General features: G+C 43.7%; 1 protein-coding gene across 2 annotated transcripts in view; it reads right to left on the reverse strand.

Annotated features, from left to right (window-relative positions):
* The window catches only part of SDK1 (sidekick cell adhesion molecule 1), a 443,236-nt gene that overhangs the window by 53,223 nt on the left and 367,297 nt on the right, over nucleotides 1-22,716 (reverse strand). For both annotated transcript variants that reach the window (XM_054180334.1, XM_054180333.1), the window contains 5 exons: nucleotides 21,939-22,037; nucleotides 11,987-12,181; nucleotides 7,178-7,379; nucleotides 5,113-5,216; nucleotides 3,333-3,403 (listed from right to left, as the gene is read on the reverse strand). In XM_054180334.1, coding sequence (XP_054036309.1) covers nucleotides 3,333-3,403; nucleotides 5,113-5,216; nucleotides 7,178-7,379; nucleotides 11,987-12,181; nucleotides 21,939-22,037 — 671 coding nt within the window. The remainder of the gene's footprint in view (nucleotides 1-3,332; nucleotides 3,404-5,112; nucleotides 5,217-7,177; nucleotides 7,380-11,986; nucleotides 12,182-21,938; nucleotides 22,038-22,716) is intronic.

The following is a 22,716-nucleotide window of genomic DNA, read 5'->3' on the forward strand; positions in this document are numbered from 1 at the left end:
ATCATATTCCCTCTCAGACTCTATTTTACAAGGCAAATAAATCAACCTCGTGTAAAACAGACTTTCCTAGCCACAGTTTGAGCCTCCTGTTCAAGGGACTGAGCAAAGAGACCAAAAAAAAGGGAACAGATGTCTCCAGGGCTGCCTGGTGGCATGATCACTTGTGGACCAGCTGAAATGTTCTCCTCAGCAAGGTGAAGGTGAGCTATAGAATCATAGAATTATTTAGAGTGGAAAAGACCTTCAAGACCATTGAGTCAGAGCATAATATGATTTACTGGAAATTAATAGTATAACTTTCATGATCTACCTTTTCCCTCTCCTTTTGCAATCTTCTGATTTTCCTCTTTTGTTTTCTCTGCTATACTGAAGTTGCTTTAGCCCTGATGATGCTCTAGCACAGAAGAGCTCCGTATCACAGTGATGCCCTTGCTTCCTTTTGTCCTGGCAGGGAGAAGTCCCAATGCAAAGCATGAGGATTACCTTCTCCATAGGCAGGGTAGAAGGAGGTGTTCAGGAGGAGACTTGATGGGGTGCTTGGTGCCATGGTTTAGTTGTTTAGGTGGGTTGGATTGGTTGATGGGTTAGACATGATGATCTTGAAGGTCTCTTCCAACCTGGTCTATTCTATTCTATTCTATTCTAATTCTATTCTATTCTATTCTGTCACACCAAGAAACGTTTTGAATGCATCACTACAAAGGGGAAGAGAAGCTGCAGGACTCCAAAGGCTGTGTTCACTCCCACAATGAAAACACCACCGTGAACATTACATGGATTTGTATTTCAGTGAATTATTATCTAGAAGCAAAGTGCTCTTGGAAAGATTCAATGTCTTCTCCTATTTTAACCATTACCCTTTTTTTCTTTATGAAAAAGAAAGGCTGAGGTGGAATATCCTACAGAATCTTAAAAGGAAAGCACTACTGAAGAGGAGAAAGAAACTCTCCCCCCCTACTCTGCCATATAGCTTAATATAAAGAGGATAAAGCTTAATTCCTCGTTGTGGTGCAACAGTGATTTGTTGATAGCAAGCATTGTTTTCTTACAATGTCATGTGATTCTCCATTTTGTCCTTCTTGAAATTGAAGACAGGAAAGCTCAGAAAATAAATGGCTTGAAAACCGTTCTCCTTGCCATGGAAATGACGATTCTCTCCTGAAAAGGGTACTCTGCTAAAAGGTCAGGTCTTCCCCTTCCTATCTGTCTTTCATGGACAAAACTCTGCTTTTGATGTAATGGATTATTTAGGATTTTGTAGGAAGGCCTGAGGGATGTGCTGCAATAGGTAAAATGATGATGAGTGGCAGCCCCGTGATGCTGTGCAGAAGCAAAAGAAACATTTGTTGTGCTGCTTAAAAGTAATAGGGAAAAGGAGACTAAAATGTACATTTGAATACGTGTTGTCTCCAAGGTAGAAGCAGAGCAGTGCATGATCCTGATGTTAACTGTAACATCCCCCAGCACATTCAAAATGACCTTGCATTATTGATACAACAGACCTCGATGGAAATGACTTCTTTTCTTCCTACTTTTAAATTTAAAAATAATGGACTGATTGGACCAAGCAGCTGAAAGCACAGATAGTGCAGCTAGAGTTTGTTTTGTGAATTATTAACACGGCTCAAAGTTAAAAATTTAGCTCTGCTTGGAAATCTACTCTCCCATTTAGCCTGACTGCTGCTTTCGGTTTACATTAGTTCTTAGAGACTGCTGTGAAACTTCCTCTTAATTGGAGGCTATTGTGGGATCTGAAGATTTTTGTTTATTTGGGGAGGGGAAAAAAATAATTATAAAATAAATATAGCACAGCTAAATTACCAGGACCTATTAATATACATGCAGTAATGACATATAATCGCCCACAACTCCCTGGAGATGGCCCTGGCACAAACCACCCCATTTCATTTTCATGAAATAAAAAGCATCCAATTACCTAAACAACCACCTATTTCACATTAACTACACACCAATAATCAGTCAATTGGGGGGAATGTTTATTTCTGTGGCACATCCTGCTTCGCATCCTCTTTGTCCTCTCTCTCCCTCTGTATACCTTTTATTTCCCCCTCCCACCACCTTCCCTGTGGGTTTATTTGGAGGTGGGGCAGCAGATTTACATCCCTCCACAATTCCTTTGGTGACACTGCTCAACATGTCTTCGATTTGTGCAACATGCTGGAAGCAATGTCGTTGCTTAGGATTATGCTGCGTGAACGTAGGCCAAGCAACCCAGCAGCAGAGCCAGGCATATTTTTAAAGTGCTGCTGCAGAGCAATAAACAGACCCTCATACATATATTTCCCCCCCCCCCCCCCCAAAAAAAAAAAATTCAAGGAGCCCCATCTGTACTGTAAACTCCTATGTACATTTTTCACTGTAATACAATCTGTCCAAAGTTATCCTTACTATGAGTGCGGGACACTGCCTGGGGAGCAGGGTGGGCAGGTAACGTGCAGTACCCTACTGGGTTCTCCCTGTTAATGCTCACTCCACAAAAAGAAGCCTCAGGCACTGGGTCACAAAATGTTCCAGCATCTCCCAGGAGGCCGGTGTTGAAAGATGAAGGAAGGCAGAGGAAATGCCTATATATAACGCAGAGTCAGTGTGAATACTTTCACATCCAACTCAGCGATATTCTGGAGAGCTTAGACTTCCTTTCTTTTCTCTGAAGACATCTCAGTTTTTAGCCCTCAAAGAGCCAAAAGGGCACATGGAGCTCCTCAAAGGTATGAAGAGGATCTCAGGCACAGCATGTGCTTCTGATTATTTCAGCAGCTGAAGGAGGCAGCATGTGATGCAAACCAAAGTGAGCTGTTGATTACCTGATCTTCACCAACACCACTCTCTGTGGAATGCTTTCAATGTGAAGATGCACATCTATTGATACCAGTGAAAGGATGGGAGAAGCTGTACAAGTAATGAACTTGGGCATTGTTACAGAGTCTCCTTTACCTCCCAAATTTCCCCCTCATGAGGCACAACATAAAAGCAACTGCCAGAAATTTCCATCCACCACTACAATATATGCTTAGATTAGGAAAATAAGGAAATAGCTGCAATCCTTCAACTTTACTACAACACTTCCAGCTCAGAAAAACAGAATCACAAAATCACAGAATCCCGGGATGGTGTGGTTTGGGAGGGACCTCTGGAGAGCATCTAGTCCAACCCCCAAGCTAGAGCAGGTTGCACAGGAGAAGACGACTCCACAGCCTTTCTAGGCAGTCTAGTACTGTACCTCTTGAACTGGGGACTGCAGGACAAGGCCAACAAGTCAAAGCAACTGAAAGCATTGATCCAGAAACACCAAAGTTTTTCTTTTTACCTACCTGCCACTGCACAAGGACAGATGAAGTGGTGTGGGGAGTTACTAACACAGAACTGGGTGGTTCACCTGGAACTAAATAAGAAAAGAAACCAAAGCAGTTATAGCAACAGGGTGGAAAACTGCCAGCTTGTTCATCAAATTCTCTTTCTTTGCCACTGAAGAAAATCTTCTATTCCAGCTGCTATGTGGTGGGTCTCAAAAGCAACGTGGTAGACATGAATATTGCAATGCAGGCAGAAGTCAGCCACCTCTCATACATCCTTTGCTCTACCTGTGGCCTTGGCAACTTGAGCAGGAATAAGAGAAAAGCTGAAGGCATAAATCTGGAGGGAGCTGCAGCGTGCCAGCCCTTCACAAACAACTGGATAGACATTTGAAAGGAAGTTAAACCACTACATGTATGATATTTTTTGCTACAGCTGGGGCAAGCCCATCTTGTTTTACGAGTCTCTGTCACACAGTCACAGACTATTTTAGTTAGGACAGCTTGATTTCCCACAGGTTAACCCATTCCTGTGCCCATGGCCTGTAGCACACACACACACACAGACTATAGCAGCTCAGACATGAAGAATGGAAGGCTTATCAGGAGCTGACAGCCCTCCACAGCGCAATGCTCTGGTGGCAGCACCAAGTTTGCTCGGTGGAATAAATGTTCAGTTTGTTAAGGAGGTGAGAAGCTTTCACAGTGTTTCCCCATTGTACTGAGAGGAGGTCAAGCACAACTCTGGATTCACTGTAGCTAAATTCAAAGAGTGAAAATTTAATTTTCACTTCTGAAACGGTGAGCCCCTGCTGCCTCATCAGCACCAGTTACAGGCTGCACGCACACAGCAGCCGCTGGTCAAGAAGGTGGAGAGTCAGGATGTCTTTAAAAGGCTGCCAGGCACATCATTCAGATGTTACACAGGCTCTAGTTCAACTTAGCATACTCCTGAGCTCTGTCCTCTGCTTTTCTGACTTCAAGAACAGACTCTTTAAGCATTCCTTTGCAAAATTATTTCCTATTTTTATACCCCAACATCATACTTCAGTTGCCATTCCTCAAGCAGTGTGAAACAGTGGCTAATCCCCAGCATCATGTACATAGATATGTGTCCCTCTATTACTCCATTTCCCAGGCTAAGGGTAACTACTGATGCTTTTTCATACTTTGCAGTCTTCTTTTCTCCATTCAAAACAACAGAGCTACTTCTGCATTCAGACAGTGACTTTATACAATCAAGGAATTAGAAGCTGATCTCTTAAGGATAAAAATAAAAGTCTTGTCAATGTCATTCACAGTTTATTAGCCCTGATCTGCAGGATTAAATGCTTGTGTTTCTGGGAGCTTCTCTTTCTTGTACCTTGGCAATTTTGCCATATTTGCAGACTGATGTGGACTGTGAGTAAAAACAATTGAAGAAACTTCTTCAAATGTATGCATGGTTCTACATTTATTTTTAATGATCTCTTGTAAATTATTCAATTTCTGCAAAGATAATGGTTAGTGCAGAGTTTGGAAGCCAATCAAATGCAGTTTAATTCCATTTTGAGACTCCTGAAAGTATGATTCATTATCAGAGGGCACAGCAGGACACTTAAGGCTGCCTGTTTTAATTCAGCCACATCTCATTACTACCTGTATCAATCTCCTAAGAACAAAATTGCACTGACTGTTGAATTTTCACTCCATGGTCCCAGTGGAGAAGACATTGCAGTGTGTCCAGAAAACCCAGGAGCACTGGGGAGTGCCCATCCCATGATGATGCCCCCCCAGCATGCCTCCCCTCCTGGCTTACCATCCTGCAGAGTTGTGACCGCCTCAGTCTCCGCACTGAAGTCGCTGTCTCCAATGTCGTTGGTTGCTTTCACTCGCAGTTTGTAAGAGGTGAAGGGGTTCAGGCTGTGCAAGGCAAAACCCAAAAAGGCTGAGAGATGAAATGGCCCTGCAGCTTCACAACTTGCTTTGGAACAAGCCTCTACAGAGAACTTGCCCATTGGCAACTAAAGTCATTGAGCAGTTTGTCTCTTCTCCATGCTGCTTTTAATTTGCAGCCTCCCTCAGTTTCTCATGACATGGGGGTGTTCATACTCCTGTTGCCATCAGCATCTCCTCAGGTTCCCAAGGGCCTGAGTTCCTGAGAATATGTAGGGATTCTTAGCTGAATCAGGCTCCAGAAAGCAGCCAGAAAGAGGCAGTTCTTAGGGCAGCCTGTGACTGGGACTTGGTGGAAAGGAAGGATAATGCTGTTATATGAGCTCTGTACAGCTATGCAAAGCCTGGCTTTCAAGGTGCTTTTCCTGAGAGATCCTGACACACATCTGTGGGTCAGCTCATTGTCAGTGCATGGATAGGGATGGCTGGTAGACAGGAGGCAGGTAATGTGCCCAGCAGGCACTGGAATTCAGAGCACCAGCCTTCTGCCTAATCCTCTAGACCATGCCATTTGATCAGTGTGCTTTATTCCTACTGAATTTCTAATTAATGCTATTACCTGGATTATTTAATAAAGACAGTAACAACAGGTTCCCTGCAGCTCTTTTATCTGTGCAATGCTCTTAAGATATGCAAAGAGTGATTTCCAGCTGACATAACCTTTGCAAAGAGTCTTCTGTCTTGTCTTGGCAGGGAAAGGTGTGGGGGAGGCTGCCTTTTGAGGCACACGCAGAGGCTAGAAGTGCAGAGCTCTAAGTTACAGGGGATTTAGCTAATTAATTGGTGGTGTCTAGCCATCAGCTGGCAGATGCAACACTGACTGCAAACCCAAGTAAAATCACCTGTAAGGAATGATTAAACGCCGCAAGACAACGCATTCTGATGGGCAGCACTCACAACACGCCTGGACTGCTCCTCTGGACTTTCAGCAGGTGCCATCCATTAGGACACTTACTCACCCAGAGGAACTGAATAATTCAAGTCATCTTGATCTTTTGTTTTCAGTAATCTCGCTCTCAAGCTTAAGTGACACAGTTGGTCCCCTTGATTTTACTGGAAAGACGCTGGGTGTAACTCGGGGTGGGCATAACACCCCCAAGTTCAATGCACTTGGTCTATATTGGCACTTTCAATTGCCAAGTTTTCTTCTTTCTGCAGCACAGTTAGAGGAAATGATAGCGAGGCATCTGCATCTTCTGGCACATGACCAGTGAGCTGCCACACACTGCAGCCACTGATGTTTTTATAACAGGCCTGAACAATCTGTACCTGAATCTTTAAGTAGTCAATTCTCCAAAAGCTCACCACCTTTCAGAAATAATCTGATTTGTACTCGCTCGTCAACAGAGGAAACGGACAGCAAAACAAGCACCTTCTGATAGACACTCAAAATGCTATCACAGATGTTACAAGGACTTTAATTACAGCAGCATTGCTGAGGATATAATGAAGCCTGAATAACAAAGTTTAAACATCCTGATGCTATCTATATGCTTCAGTATGGAAACTACAGATAAAAATGGTTCTCATTTCATCTGGAAAAGCTTATAGAGAGATAATTGCAATGCAGCATCGAGAGTGCATTTTAACATCAGTCACCACTGAAAGGATTTTTAACTAGTTGAATTTGACAGAGCATTGTGTGGTTACATTTAGTTTAGCCTGGGTAGTGTTATCTATGGCGCTGAGCTTTCAGGGAGTGCTTCAAAAGGATGCGTTGCAATCCAACTTTAATTAGATTTTTTTGGCATGACCTTCAGCAAATCTCTCAACTGCTGCTCATAACATCACCTCTAAAATGGCAGCAGTGGCCTAACTTAAACCCTCTCACCCCAAAAAAAACAACCACTGTGAAGCTGAGGGATGCTCCTAGCTGTTGGGAGTGGTAAGCGTGGGAATTTCTACGCTAGCCTGGGATCAGATGTTACCTTTCAATAATGCAGGATGTGGCCTCGTGGCTGATGGAAGAGGAGTAGGTTTGCCAGGCTCCGTTTGGCAGCTCTCGCACTTGGACAGTAAAATATCGTATGGGTGAAGATCCATCGCTTCCAGGGACCCACTTCAACAGCAGGCTCCGTGACGACACGTCGCTCTGTGGGGTCACCACCAGCCTGGGAGGTGCTGGTCGTTCTGCAATCAAACCATAATTTGCTACTGCTTTGAGGGGAAGGTCAATGCTAACATAAAAAAAAATGACAGCCTGGTCACGTTTTCACAGTAGCAATGCCACAGGAGATGAAGCTTTTGGATTTGCCCCATGAAGTATACAAGCCATTCCCTAACCTTTTACTGCAAAGAGCAGTAAAATGGATTCTTCTTTCTCTGCATAAAAGGTCGCTATTGAATGTACACCTTCCTAGCAACAGATCTCAAACTGGTGTGGGTATGAGACTGGCAGGTTAAGGAAGAATCATTAGGACCAGCAGCCAAGCAAACCAAGGAAATCTTTAATGAAACTCAGCCATGCTTCTAGCTGTAATGGCTCTTCTGACAGACTTTGCCTTAAACTAGTTCACTTTTTGACCTGGGCTTACTATATTCATCCCATGCTATATGGAATCCTCTTCCACCAGCTGCTCCCCAGTTGAGGCGTGAAGAGAAATGGATGAGCTGGAACAGGCTGCTGTGCAGCAGAGTCCAAGCTAGTAGTGAATTCCTGCACCAGCTCTGTCTGGCAAGGAACTGGGAATCATCATCAGCTCTTGCTGTGGCTGCTGCTCCCAAACCTCAGCTTGGAGATGGTGTAGGGCTAGGGCTTTAGTATCTGCTGCAGTTCACTTCCAGATGTCCCCAATCCTTCCCTTCATACCCACTGGCCTTGAACCTGCAAAGTCAAACCGGCCAGTGCCAATGCTGAGGGAGATCTCTCTGGAGTAATTAAGCTCAGACCTTTAGATGAGGCAGGGAATGGCAATGCAGGTGTAAGCATGCCAGTCCCCACCTGCTCCAACACAGATCTCCTTTCCCATCACGGTGTCTCTGCACTCCATCGATTTCAATAGAGAAACTCTATAGAGTGAGGAATAATTGTTTAATTGTTTATCATGAAGATTATTGATTCTGATTAAAATGTGTGGCATGTAATAAAGCAGAAATTGATTGGAGACACCGCAGTGACTTGCTTTTGAGAAGCAATTCAATTCAACTTCATCAGCACTTGTTTCCATAAACACACCTCTGCCTGCCTGACTCCTCACAGCTCTCTCTGGCAAGCACTTCATTTCCCTGCCATCCCCTGAAACCATTTCCTATATGTTTTGGCATTTCTCTGCAGCATGCTCTTGCTGACATCAGTGCCCAAAGATTTGTAAGCTATTAGCTGGAGGAAGCCCTCAGTGCCAGCAGCCTACCAGCCCAAGCACAATGCAAAAGGTCAATGCCTTACACTGACAGGCTGAGACAGGTACTCAGGGTTATTCTATCAGAGGAAGCCAGTGTCGTGCAGGGATTTAAAACTCTCTGCTGATAAGCTTTAACCAGCTTGCAGTTTTGGGCAGGTCAGATCTTGCAGTCAGTCTCCCATGACTGGGTTTCCTCCTGTTGCTAATGGGAGATCTTAAAATCTCCTGCATTGCAAGATATACTTCCTGACTGTTTGTACAAAAACATTAGTATAAAGAGTTTATTTATAGGAGTTTAGCCACAAGCAAGTGCTAAGGTGAGTGTTTGTGCAGGAATGTAAGGCCAGGCCATGTGATTCAAGGGACTACTTTTAATTTCTTGTTACATTTACATCTTGGGACTCAAGTTGTCCCCTGATCACTGTGGGTCACTATTCTGGAGGCTAACACACTGCTACGTAGACTCAAAGTACTACAGAAGAAGCTCTAGAGAACAGCTCCAATACAACTTGGGATCTGTAAACCACAGGTGTTGTGAAAAGGAAATCTTTGTATTAGGATTAGCCAAGGAATTTAAAGGACCAGAGTGACCAATTTTGCCAATTTTCAAGGGAATTTTTGTGCCTGCCTCCCTTCATATCAAGGACATTAAATGCCCTAATTTATTAATGGAAATGAAATATCTTTTCACTCTAGAATATTCATTGTCATGTTTATGATTTTCAGACCTATCCATTTATTTGGTAGCATAACAGATGCCCTGGCTAAATTTATCACCCCCGCACGTGAGGGGTGAGATTACACATTCTTCTCTCTATGATTTACATATGGGATGACTTCAGTTACATCTCAGTGCCTTGGGGACTGGGTTCCATAGCATGCCTAGAAACACAGCATGCAAAGCCATCCATCAGAAAGAGAAAGAGCTCATTTTACACTATGACTATTAAAGATAACCCTAAAGCATTGATAGCAAGGAGGGATCATTGTTCCCACAGCAGAGGTGGGAGTTCTGCCTCGAGCTATTCCCTGTCCAGCAACAGCTTGTGCATGGTCTGGGAAGCATATTTTATTGCAAAGGGGAGGCAATGAAATGTGAGTATTCACTTTACAGGGCATGGTGGGCTGTCTTGGAAACTTCCACAGGCTGGACTTTAAGCCTCCACCCCTTTTGACAGGAGTCAGTCAGGGGTGGAAGAAACCTTGAGCTGATAAATGGTTTTGATGGACAGTATCTTTACTAGAGGCACTTAAAGTTTCATAATAGAGCTCTAGCAGTTCTTTCCTGGAGGACTGCACTGTTATGTACTTGGAAGGCTGCATATGACCTGGAGAGCAATGCCAGCAGCTATTTTAACAGCAGCCAGACAGGCCAGAAGCAGCATCACAAGATCATAGGATGTTAGGGGTTGGAAGGGACCTCTCTAGGTCTTCGAGTCCAACCCCCCTGCCAGAGCAAGACCACAGAATCCAGCACAGGTTGCACAGGAATGCATACGGATGGCTCTTGAAAGTCTCCAGAGGAGACAACTCCACAATCCCTCTGGGGAGCCTGTTCCAGTGCTCCATGACCCTCACAGTGGGGAAGTTCCTCCTCATGTTGAGGTAGAACCTCCTGAGGTTGAAATATATCCCCCAGTTCCTCACTGCTGGTGGTTGAACATCAGGCCAGTATCTTCTCTTCTAAGGAAAATAATAAGGAAGCCATTGTGGGCATGGGAAATCCTTATTCCTGCACCATAGTATTTGCAAGATGTAGAAAGGACTTTAAACAAGAGGCTGCTTAGTAGGCACATTTTAAGCTTTAGTAAATGTAATTGGTTGTATTGTAGTGCAAGGCTTGGGCAAGAGCCAAGAGCAGGCACGCAAGCACATGCAAAAGTGCTAACAACAATTGAAAGCCATCTATGGAGGTCTGCCCTAGTTACTGCTGGAGCATGCTTCTCTCTGAACTGTGACTTTTACAAATCACAGGACTTGCATGGTTCTAATTATTGAGGGAGAAGCTTTTTTCAAGATCAATACCCAGGCAGCGCACTGAGTCAGAGGTACCCATGACACAAAATCCAGCGATGGACAAAGGAGTGATGCTCATGAAGTTACCCTGGCTAGTTTTGACTTTGCCAGCTCAAGAGACCTGATCACAGAATCAACCAGGTTGGAAAAGACCTCAGAGGTCAACAAGTCCAACCTATTACCTAATACCTGAACACCTCATGACAACTAAACCATGGCTCCAAGTGCTACCTCCAGTCCTCTTTTGAACACCTCCAGGGATGGTGAGTCCACCACCTCCCTGGGCAGCATATTCCAGTGGCCAATTACTCTTTCTGTGATGAACTTTCTCCTCACCTTAAGCCTAAGCTTCCCTTGGTGCAGCTTGAGACTGTGTCCTCTTGTTCTGGTGCTGGTTGCCTGGGAGAAGAGACCAACCCCAGCCTGTCTACAGCCTCCTTTCAGATGCATGCTTTGCAGGGGAACACGGCATATGGTACAAGACCAGAGGAAAACCCACCCTCCTGTTCTCTACCAATATATTTTCTCTCAGCTCTGAATTAAAAATCAAAGAAAGCAAACAACAAACAACAAATTAATCTTCATGCACAAGCAAAAAAAAGTGGCAGCTCTAGAGATCTGTCCTAAGACTGAAGAATCAAGCAGTTACTTGAGCCAAAGCATTAGAAACAAGCAATGATGCAAAGCAGACTCTGCAATACCTTATGTGTCTTTCACAGTTTGCTACGTTTGGTATCTAAGCATCTGCTTTCACTTATACACAATGCAACTCCTGCTTGCTTCAAGTAGGTTCCCTACAGAACAGAATTTGACTGGAAATTCAGAAGGTGAAAAACCATTTTATATGGCTGATGGCAGATTTCATATGGCAGAAAAAATTCTGGGCGATCCAGATGCAAACACTCCACTTGAGTGTGCAGCAGTGAGAGGCCAGAATAATTACTAACACATTAGGTCAGGACTGAGCTACAACGGAGGAGCCGCGGAGAAATTCTGCAACATCACTGCCCCTCATTTTGCATTCCCTAATCGATATAATTCATCCATCACTTACTTTCTTAAGATTGCAATCTTTCTAGAAAACGAGAGAGCTGAAAAAATGGTCTGAACTGCAGGAGGAGGCTGCATATGGCCAATATAGCAGCTGATGGAAAAATCAATCTCCAACAGCCCGGCAGGTTAGAAGAACCGTGTCTCATAAAAGTCTGTCTTGCTCACCCGGTTTCTCAAATCATGATGTTGCTATGGTTTGGGGCAGGTTTATGGGGTGAGAAGGAGGTGGTGTACAGGCTCTAGCCTGCTGTTCAAATTCCCCTAAGAGTGCCACAGGCTTCAAGGCAGGCAACAGAAAGCACCACAACCTGCGGCTGCAGGCATTACCTCTTTTTTCTGTTGTGATCACCGTGGCTTCCAAGGGCTCCCCCCAGCCCTGCCTGGTCTTGGCAGATGTCCGAAAGATGTATGCTGACTCAGGGGTGAGGTCTGTAGCAGTGAACTGCCTGACTGTCGAGCCAACTTCCACCGTTGTGAACTTGTTGGGGCTGCTGCTGGCCAGGCGGTAGGCAATCTGATACCCTGGAATCACAGCATCCACCAGAGAGAGAAAAAGGGTTAGGGTTTTGTTTTAAATAGCAAGGACAAAAGAGCACCAGAACTATTAGTTTATCATAATTACTTGCTTATCTGAGACCAGAACAAAGTAATTTACTTCCTTTAGTGTTATCAACCTCTGCTACATGGCAGTTCTCCCGGGTCAGGTGCTGTACCTTACAAGAGAAGTCATGCAGAGTGGCACACACGAGGGTCTGCTGAATATTATCTGCCATGAAACTGATTTCACTTCCCATTCTTTATACTAACAAGATACAAAACCAGTTTAATCTTTCCTGAAGATTTTTTTGGTAGATTTTTTTGGAAAGGCAGAGGAACAGAGTCCATGCAATTAATGTCAACTGGTTGAATCAGATCAAGACAACAGTCTCTTGTTTCAGCTTCCTCACCCAAGCACACGTGCATAAGCAAACACACAGACACACACACACACTGTTCTGCCCTCTCATGGTTTCAGCATTGTCTCAAACTGAAGGTTCCTCAGCTGCAGAGCAGCTTTTATATGGCTCAAGCAAAAGCTTGCTCCTGCTTTTTGCACTTGCCTCCTTCTCAGCACTCCCACTCCCCTGCAACTGCAAGTCCAGCAAGTGCCAGACCTGCCAATAGAAACATCTTTCTTCTGTCTTTCAACATTGCTGCCCTTGCCCACAGCCTAAGGAGGAAGCCTGCAAGCTGTGAGGTCCTGCTTCAACCACGCAGCACTTAATAATCAATTTTGTTGATGCCTGTAAGTGATAACCCCCATTCCAACCTGCCTGACAATTAGGAGTTCATGGTTCAGCCTGCATTATTAATGATCCAACTGTGCAAAGGAGGGCTTCCAGAGCTCTCACGCACCACTAGCAGCAACTGTCCCCTAAAGAGGATCTGCCAAATGTTCAAAATCCGTTCCGTAAACCCTGCAATTGAATCAGGCTCTCACTTCTGGAGCTCAATGGTAACTTGCAGTCCAGCTGCTGATTTCCAAAATCAATTAATACCAGAACTGGTGTGGAGCTTTATTGCCCAAACTGAATGCAGTTGTGTGATTAAATGCTTCATGGAGTTACCCAGGGCAGAGGGCAGCCAACAAATCCAAATCAAACCAACTGAAAATAAAATAGTCATGACATGACTCTGCCAACCCTCTGCTCATCTTCTGAATGACAAAGGGGTCTGCAGCACCTGAGACCATCTCTTTTCTTGGAATTAACACCCCAGCTAGAGTCTGAACTCCCACCACATTTTGGCTGTAAGAAGAACAATAGGAGCCAAACCTGGCGTGCTTCATTTGTGAAGGTCAGTGCATGAAACCCGAGCTTTTTTCTTACCTGTGGCTATTGGACACAATCAATGACATTTATTTCCCACTGTGAATATGCAACAACTGCCACATGCCCACTCACAGAAGAGGCACAGTCAGAGTTCCTGCACTCCCTTGAACGCATGCCATCCTGGCGTGTGGTGCACACGGTCGCAAACAGAGGAATTTAAGTGGGATACAGATGGTATTCATTTCAGTCTGCTGACTCTCACAGTGCTGCTGACAATGCACCAACATTTCCCTGTCCTTTTTCCTTCAGCAGCTGCTGAGGGATGTGGTGCAGCAGCCATAGCTGCCTTACATGGAACAAAATCTGATTGCATTGATGCCTCAATGAGTGACTTGGATTTTCCCAACACCTGTGCCTGAGCTCTTGGAGGCTGTGGTTGGTTCTGGGTACAGAGCTGACTCAGTGCAGTGCCTTAAAACACTCCAAGCTCCATGTTTGGAGATGACCAAGAGCAAAATGCTTCCAGCCCCTGGAGCAGGTTTAGCCCATGCTGCCGGGGGGTACCCTCACACTCCACCATACCAGGCACATTCCCACAGCAGGATTTTCATAGCTGGGTAGATTGCATTAGACTGCTGGGATCAAAGCACTTTTTGTCTCATAAAGTCTTGGGGTCTTACGCTTTGAATACTTCATTCTTCCACCTGCTAACTAGCTCCTTTTATCCATGGCACCAGCTCTCCTATGACTGGTCCAGTATATTTCACCAAAATATTTCTGTATCTTTAGTACTAGAATATTCTGTTCTTTTTAAAAGCTTACAGAAAGACAGCTATGAATGGGGAGAAGGAATGGATACACTGTAATCTTTTGTGTGTGTGTGTTGTTTATACAGATGTGAAGAGTGTGGAAGTGAAAAACCTGCTGCAGGATCTCACTAAGAGGGAAAAAAAACAGTCAAAGAAAAGCACTGGGGAAATTTTTATAGCAGCAGGAAAGATGAAGGAAGAAGCAACTAAGACGGCTAAGGAAGTTGGATAAAGGGACATAAGACATAAAGAATAAGACCTGGAGGGAAACAGATAATATTGAAAGAATAGAGAAGTTGATTTATCTAGTTATTAAGAGATAAGTATGATATCTGGGACACATCCATGTTGAGCAATTTCCTCTCTTTTCTAAACCTTTGTGAAATATAAAGTGCAGTTAAAAACGTAAGGAGGGAATAGAAAGATAACTATTTACTGCTAAATGGTGGCACTCATGCTGGAAAGCCAATTATAAACATGCTCAGATTGGGCACAGGAACATGTACCTATCTAGGCCACTGTAATAACTTACACAAGAGTGGTTCCTTGGCTAGTGTAAAAACTAATCTAGCCATCAGAATGAAGAAATCACTCGTCACAGCCAGTCTCTCTGACAGGCTCCACAAACTCCCTTTCAACTCATCCCTGTGAAAAACAGTATCAGCTCTCACTGCCCTCTCCTACAGCTGCCATGCTCACTGACAGTCTGGGCAAATATCTATTTTCCTGGATATCTCAGGCAGAGTTTACACAACCAGAGCCATCACCTTTACATGTTTCCTCAGAAACGCAACATCTTCCCTCAGTTTGATTCAAAACTACATATCCAATTTCTGCACCTGAACTCAGCTTGCTCTTATTGCTACCCACAACCCACCTGAGAGATACCCAGTAGCTTAATTTTGGTCCCCTCTATCACCTCCTCCTATTAGACAGTTTGGGACAGCCAGGATATAATATACTGGCATAAAAAGCATCGCTTCCCTTTTTGATGAGTGGCATGGAAGACACAGTATTTAAACTACAGCTTGGATAATAATTAGGGCTAATGCAAGATCAAAAAGATAAAACTATGAAGTTGATGAATTTCAGCAACAAGGGATGGGAGAAGACAGGAAGTGTTAAGTGAAATCAAACGAGGCAAATCAATAGAGGTAAATGGAAAGTGTTCAAAGAGAAATTAATGTGTGCTCGAGGGCTGTAAGAGGCAATAACTGCAATTGCTGCAGTGGAGGAATAGAATCATAGACTCATGAGTAAACCAGGTTGGAAGAGACCTCCAAGATCATCCAAGTCCAACCTATCACCCAGCCCTATCCAATCAACTAGACCATGGCCCATGGCACTAAATGCCTCGTCCAGTCTTTTCTTGAATATCTCCAAGGATGGCGACTCCGCCACCTCCCTGGGCAGCCCATTCCAATAAGGAAGCTTCCTTTCCCGACTAGATTATGCCAATAAGATGATGCAGATACCTTAGATAAAAATAAAAAATCAAAATAATCAAAAGTTATGAATGACAGTAAAAAAAAAAAAATAAATCTTTTAAAGGTGATCAGAGCAAACCTTTGGGGAAAGGAAGATTTTCCAGAAGAACAAGATTGAGAAGAAGGTTCTGGACCAAACAGCAGAAAACTTCCCATCTTATTGGATGTTTTTGTATTTAGTATTAAGTCTTCTGAGTTAACTCTGCTGTTAAAATTGATGGGGATGGAAGAGAGCTGCATAGAACTTGCATTCTTAATGCCATCTAATGTGTAAGAGAAGGGCCAATAGGATCAGTTAGCTTTCTTGATGAGATTTCAGAGTCTGTTTTCAGAGGTTTTCTGCCTGGGCTTTTGCAAATAAATGTTGCTTCTCCCAGGCAACCAGCACCAGAACAAGAGCACACAGTCTCAAGCTGTGCCAGGGGAGGTTTAGGCTGGATGTTAGGAACAAGTTCTTCATGGAAGAGTTATTTGCCATTGGAATGGGCTGCCCAGGGAGGTGGTGGAGTCATCATCACTGAAGGTGTTTAGGAAGAGACTTGATGGGGTGCTTGGTGCCATTAGTTGATTAGATAGTGTTGGATGATAGGTTGGACATGATGCTCTCAAAGGTCTCTTCCAAGCTGATTATTCTGTTCTGCTCACCAACACGTATCTGGATGGTCAATAAGGAGAATTCTTATTGTTTCCTTAATTTTTCTTTCTTTTTTTTTTTTTGCCCCCCATGCAGCCTTAGATCCCAACTCTCTTCTGCTGCTGTGAGCTCTGTGCTTCACTGGGCCAAAACAGCATTAAAAAAAATAATCAGAAGCCTTGAGAGATGAACTCTTCAGGAGTTTGTTTATTCATCAAAACCAGGCTTATTAGCTTTTATATCTATATATTTTTTTGCATTAGGATCTTTTTAAGTATTTTCTTGCACAACTGCGAGCATTTTCATGAGCTACTGCTTTCTGAACTCAATAAATGGCAACAGTCTGAACCGCCTGTTAAATGTTAGGTCATTGTAACACAACCAGTGGATTCCCCAAAGCAAACCGGCAGGAAGATGACAACACACCATGAATATCAAAAAGCTCTCGAGCTCATCACCATACAAAGCCCTTCAGAACTGACAGGTTCCCCCCCTTCCCCATTCACACAGGCCACGGTGCAGCAGAGATACAAACACTTCTTAATTTGTCACAGAACTTGGGGGGAGCCAAAAGCTATGGGGAGGTTACAGGCTGCCGAGTGCAGCGGCAAGCCAGGTTGTTGATTCTCCTGCTTATCTGTTCAAGGGCCAGTGGGTGTGCAAATGCAGTCTAGGAGCAAAATATGAATTTGCAGGCATGGATTGCATCCAATTTTGGGTCTAATTCTCAGTGGAGTTCTTACACTCTTTCGCAGTACGCTTCAGGTGAGCGCTAAATACAAAGGATATGAGGAGGAATGTTAACCAGGGCCTGGAAGGTTGAGGCTTCAGCTCTTGTTTTCAGGGGAAGCTCATAGCCAGAAGTTAACATATGCACATTGGTCCTGATCTAGGCTAGAACAGAAGTGATTCTACTCAATAATTTAACTTCCCAGCTCAGCCTCTGCTCAGTGATGGCACTTTCTGAAGTTCAGGGCATGTTAGCACAGACAGTGACTGCTTCTAGCGGTGAGGTCACTGAGGTTTGGAGTTAGTACCAAGGACTGGTGTGCACAGAGGCTCTTGCTTCCCTCTATGGAGACCAAGGTCATTGCTAAGTCTTGTGCACCATATTGAGGGTGGTGCAGTAAGAAAGAGGTGGCACCTGTGAGGAGGTGTGGACAGGACAGGTGACCCTAAACTGACCAGCAAGAGATTCCATCCCATGGATATCACCTCCTGGATAAAGCTGAGGGATCACAAGGGACCACAGTCCCCTCTTCTTCAATGGTCAGAGTTCAAGGAGGACTTTGTCCATTCTGTCTTTGAACCTGACCCATGAATCCAGTTCCAGAATCCAGTTCCCCTCTGCCACCAAATCTGGTCTGGGACTTCCCCAGTGCCTGCCACAGCATCAGTGGTGTCAATGACATGATTGCCATCAAGGGCTTGATTCAATATTGGTTTTGAATATATTTGTATTTCTTTTTTTTTTTTTTTTTTTTTTTTTTTTTTCATTACAGGAGTTTTATTTTTCTTTTCTAATTTGTCTCTCTCTCTCTCTTATTCCCTTTGTCATTTCCCTTGGGAAGGAAGAGGGGTTAATAAAGAGTATCTGTCACTCATCTAATGGCTGGCCCAGCTCTAACCCTAGACAACACTAATGCGTCCTTTTTCTTTAATGGTATTTGAAGGAACTATGTTGGGTGCTAGCTGAACGGAGTGCAGACAAGAAGACAGAGTGAGGCCTCAGATGGTTAGCATAACATTCCCAAAAGGAGAATGGAAATATCTAGCAGCCTTCCACAGTAAAATATTTAAACAAACAAACAAGTGGTTTTCCCTCTGTGTGCCTGCCAGCATTTCATCCTGCTAATCTCCCTCTGAAATGCTAGAACATGTTTTGATATAGATTACAAAAATGTTAGCTGCAAAGGTGCTTGTATACTCTGAGGACAAAGCTAGCAGAGCAGGAACATTAGTTCAAAGGCTCTGAATATAAGTTGCTCTTGCAAAGCAAGTATTTTTTTCTTTCCAACCCCACCAGAGAGTAGAAAGGCACTGTGCAAAATTACACTAACTTATATTTTTTTTCCCAACAGCTCTACTTCAGCGCACTTGACTGTGGGGGTTACAGTGGTGTTTTGAAAGTTCATTATAGTAATGAGTTTTAAAAGGTGTACAGGAGGAAAACAACTCCCACAAACCAACAACAACTTGCAACCTTTACTTCGAATGCTGGACGTTGTTCTTTGTCTATTTTTGAAGCACATTTCACTTCTTAGGAAAGATCACAGAATCAGCACGAGTAATTTTTACTTTCCCTCTCTGACATTGGCAGCAAACCACTTCCTCCGTGAACCCCACTATTTCTACTATCAAAAAAAGAAGAGAGCTGTTGAATAAAGACAATGGAACTTCAAAGAGGTGGACCGGGGGAACTGGCAGGTAACGTCCCCCTGGGAAGGAATTCTAAAGGAAAAAGGAATTCAGGTTAGCTGACAGTTTTAAAGGAGACAATGAAAAGGTACAACTATCCCAATGCAGACAATAGATGTTAAGAGGCCAATATGTTTGCCTTCAGAACTCACTAATGACCTGGAAATCAAAAGTGAATTGGACAAAAACTTGAAACACGACACACGTCTAAGGGAGAGTATAAATAGACAGCACAAGCAAGTAAGGGACCAAATCAGAATGGCTAAAGTGCAAAGTGAGTTATAACTTAAAGGGCATCAAAGGAAATGAGAAAGATTTTATAAATACATTAGAAATCTGAGAGACAGAAGGAGGACAGGTCAACTAGTTGGAAGAAAAGATGAGCACAAGACAACTGAGACAGAAGAGAGTGAAAGGCTGATACCTCTGATGCTTCATTTTCACACACACAAGTTGATGCTGACTACATACTTAACACAAATTAAAAGTGACAACAATGCAAGCAGGGATGTAGGCTAGAAGAGAGAACAGGTTAACGGATATTTAGTTAAGCTGGATGTAATCAAGTCAGAAAGGCCTGATGAAATTTGCCCTGCAGTGCTTATATAACTAGCTGGAGCCATCTCCAAATAATTACTGATTATCTTCAAGAACTTGTGGAGGACAGGTGACATCCCAGAACATTACAGAAGGGCAAACAAAGTACCCTGCCTTTGAAAATGGGGAAAGTCTGAGCAGACAAATGGACAAATCAAGCTTAAATTTAGTATCCAGAAAGAAAAAACAGTCAACATAAAAACATCTATAAGCATAATGAAGTGCCAAGGAACAGCCAATATGTGCTTGTCTGGAGCAAATAATAAATACCAAATAATCTATTTTCCATTTTAGCTGTGTAATTGGCCAGCTGGGATGAGTGGATGTGATCCACACTGACTTTAAGTAAGGCTTTAATATGGCTGCACAGAGCCCCTTCAAAAACAAACAAGAAAGCTAGAATCTTAAGAAAAAAATGCTACACATTTCGACCTGAACACTTTTTAAGAGGAGTCAAAATGTTGTTATCAGTAGTTGGCCAACAAGCAGGGAGGACATATTAAGTAAGCCCTCATGAGACTGCATGAATGACTTTGGTTCTGTTCAATATTTTCACTAATGACCTGGCTGATGGAATTGCCAAGCTACTTGCAAAAAAAATAAATAAATCCAAAAATGGAACCAAAATGTGAATGGCTATGTGCACTTTAGAGGACAAGAGTGTCATTTAAAGTGATCTTGATAATGAGGAGAGATGGTCCGGAATCAGCAAGATGGAATTCAATAAAGGCACCTGTGAATTATCACGCTCACAAAGAGGGGAAAAAAAAGCTTAATGCACGTATAAAAGAGGGAGTGACTGACCTGGAAGTGCACTGCAGAAAAAGGGTAGGAATTAATAGCAGGTCATAAACCTACTTAGTAACACCGTCAGTGTTGCAAAAAAAAGTCAAGTCAGGACAATATCAATTAACCTGGAGTGTGTTACTTGGGAATGGCCTGTGCAAGGCATTGGAAACAACAGTCTGCATGCCAAGCATGCCAAGCGTTCTTTAAGGGATACTCTTCTCCCTTCCAGCCTCCATTTGTATGAATTTATCACCAGCACAGTGGTGAGCAAGAACCAGGAAGGGGATGCACTGCACAAAGCACTCCGTGAAGACAAAATCAAAGAGACTTCCCACTCCACTAAGCTTGCAACTTCAGCAAATAGGGCTGACAAAGTGCAGCAACGTGAGACATTGCAACACAGTCGGAAGAGCAAAATCTCTTTTGTACTTCCTCATCGTTTCTATCAAATGACTTTTTTTCTCCTTAGCCACATCCTGTGATTCAAATCCCAGTCTCTGCTGAGAGAGAGTTCTAGGGCACGCAGGTCCTTTAAAAAAGCAACAAATCAAACCTATAAGACAACCTGGAAGCCAAGCTTCCTTGAGCTGCAGAGAAGCCCGGCATGGATCTGTCTGGCATCTAACTGCTGCCAAGCTTCATGCAGACTCTTTCTCATGCTCAGAAACTCCCTGCAGTGTCCATGTTTGGATCCCATTTGATGATTTCTCTACATCTTCAGGTGTCAGGATCACTTTGGGGAACTACAAACCTGAGTAAATCCTTTGAGCTCTTGACTTTAGTTTTAAATGTAAGGCAAGACCTGTTCTTTATTTAAAGGGATGTCACCAATGCAGCAGCATTGGAAGCAGGCACCCTCCACCCAACAAGGAAGGCTTTAGGAAATATTGCTAACAGACTCCAAATAAGCCTGGAGGATGGCAGTGAAGTTAGAAGCAGAAAGGGCTGGTAGACTGAGAACTAAACAAAACCCAGGAGCTTTTGCTTCTGTTTTTAGAGTCAAGAGAAACATCTTTAGTCATCAGCTAGAACTACTGCAAAACACATTTAGTATCAACAGAGAACACAAAATTGCTAGATAACCATTAGCTACTTTAATTTTAGAGGTAAGAATGGATTCTTACATCATAAAAGGCTTCACATTTTAGGCACAGGTAGCGGCTGGCGTACATCTTGCAAAGACAACCACAGAATTATGAGAGCAGGGACATAGGAAGATTTGTCTCCTGCTCCTGTTGTGCCTTGCTGCCTCTTTGCCTTGCTGAAAAGCCAAATGAGTTAACTCCTTGCAACTTGTCAGACAGTATTATCCAAAGGAAGTAGTAAAATGGAAGCACACATGGAACTGAAATGTTGGGCACGGCCAGCAAAGGTGAGTAGGGAGAAGGAGGGGGCTACAGCCCTTCCCTGCTGCAGCTCTGCAGGCAGTTTGCCCAACAGCCAAACAGGTTACAGACCAAAATGCATATAGGGAAGAGATAACAATTCAAACCCAGTGCCATGAATGACATGTAATTCTGGCTCAGGAAAACACACCAGCCAGGCAGACTTTTCCTCCTCAGCACAGGGCATCATGCCTCAGATGACAGCAACAGATTTTCTTTTCTTTAGCCACAGATACCTTTATGTGTGGTTTCTAATCCAATATGAAAGGGGCAGGAAAGCCCAACGGCCAAAGCTTGCTCTGGTCTCCAGCCCTCTCCTCCGAGCCCTGGGTCTGCTACCCCTTCTTACCCAGAATAATTCCATTGGGCTCCTCCGGCGGCTGCCAAACAATCCGTACAGATGTCAGCCTCACCTCAGGGAATACCAGTCTCACAGGTGGCCCAGGGGCTGGAAAGTAAAACAGAGCTTGTGCTAGCAAACATTGCATGTCAGAGGGAATACACATTTCCTGCTCACCTTGCACAGAAGGCAGCCCAAGCTATATCTCACCAAGAGTTAGTAGATGGTTAGGAGGGCCTGTGTACCTACAAAATATCCATTTATTCTGAGGAGTCCTGCCCATGGCCAAATGCCTTCAACACCTACAGACACCACAGAACCTGTGTGTCCTACAGTGTTTCACTGCAGCTGTGAAATGCATTCTGCAGGATGTTCTGACAAAGACGCTTGGACCTCTGTGAGGATTATCTCCCATCAGAGCGGTGGGGAGTTCTGTGAGCTCGCCCCATCAGTGCTAACTAACTGATTATAGACCATGAAGCAAGTCACCAAGCTGCCTCTATAGAGAGTTAAGTGTCAGCTTAATTCACTTCATACCTGTTGGAAATGAATAATATCTCCTCTCTCTGTCATCATTGCCAGTTTGCAACTGCCTTTTGATTTTTACATGTGCATTTTAAACATTTAGCTCTGAGCAGGAGAACCTGAGGCAGGTGACATACACATTAATATACACGACTGGTGGCTGCACTGACCAGCCCAGGTTCACAAGGTGAGGAGATGCTAATTCATACATTAGCATCTGCAAAATTTTCCCTTCAGCACAAATTGCACCTGCATTACCCCT

The sequence above is a fragment of the Dryobates pubescens genome, chromosome 4 (genome assembly GCF_014839835.1).
Source record: "Dryobates pubescens isolate bDryPub1 chromosome 4, bDryPub1.pri, whole genome shotgun sequence".
In the NCBI taxonomy this organism is placed as follows: Eukaryota; Metazoa; Chordata; class Aves; order Piciformes; family Picidae; genus Dryobates; species Dryobates pubescens.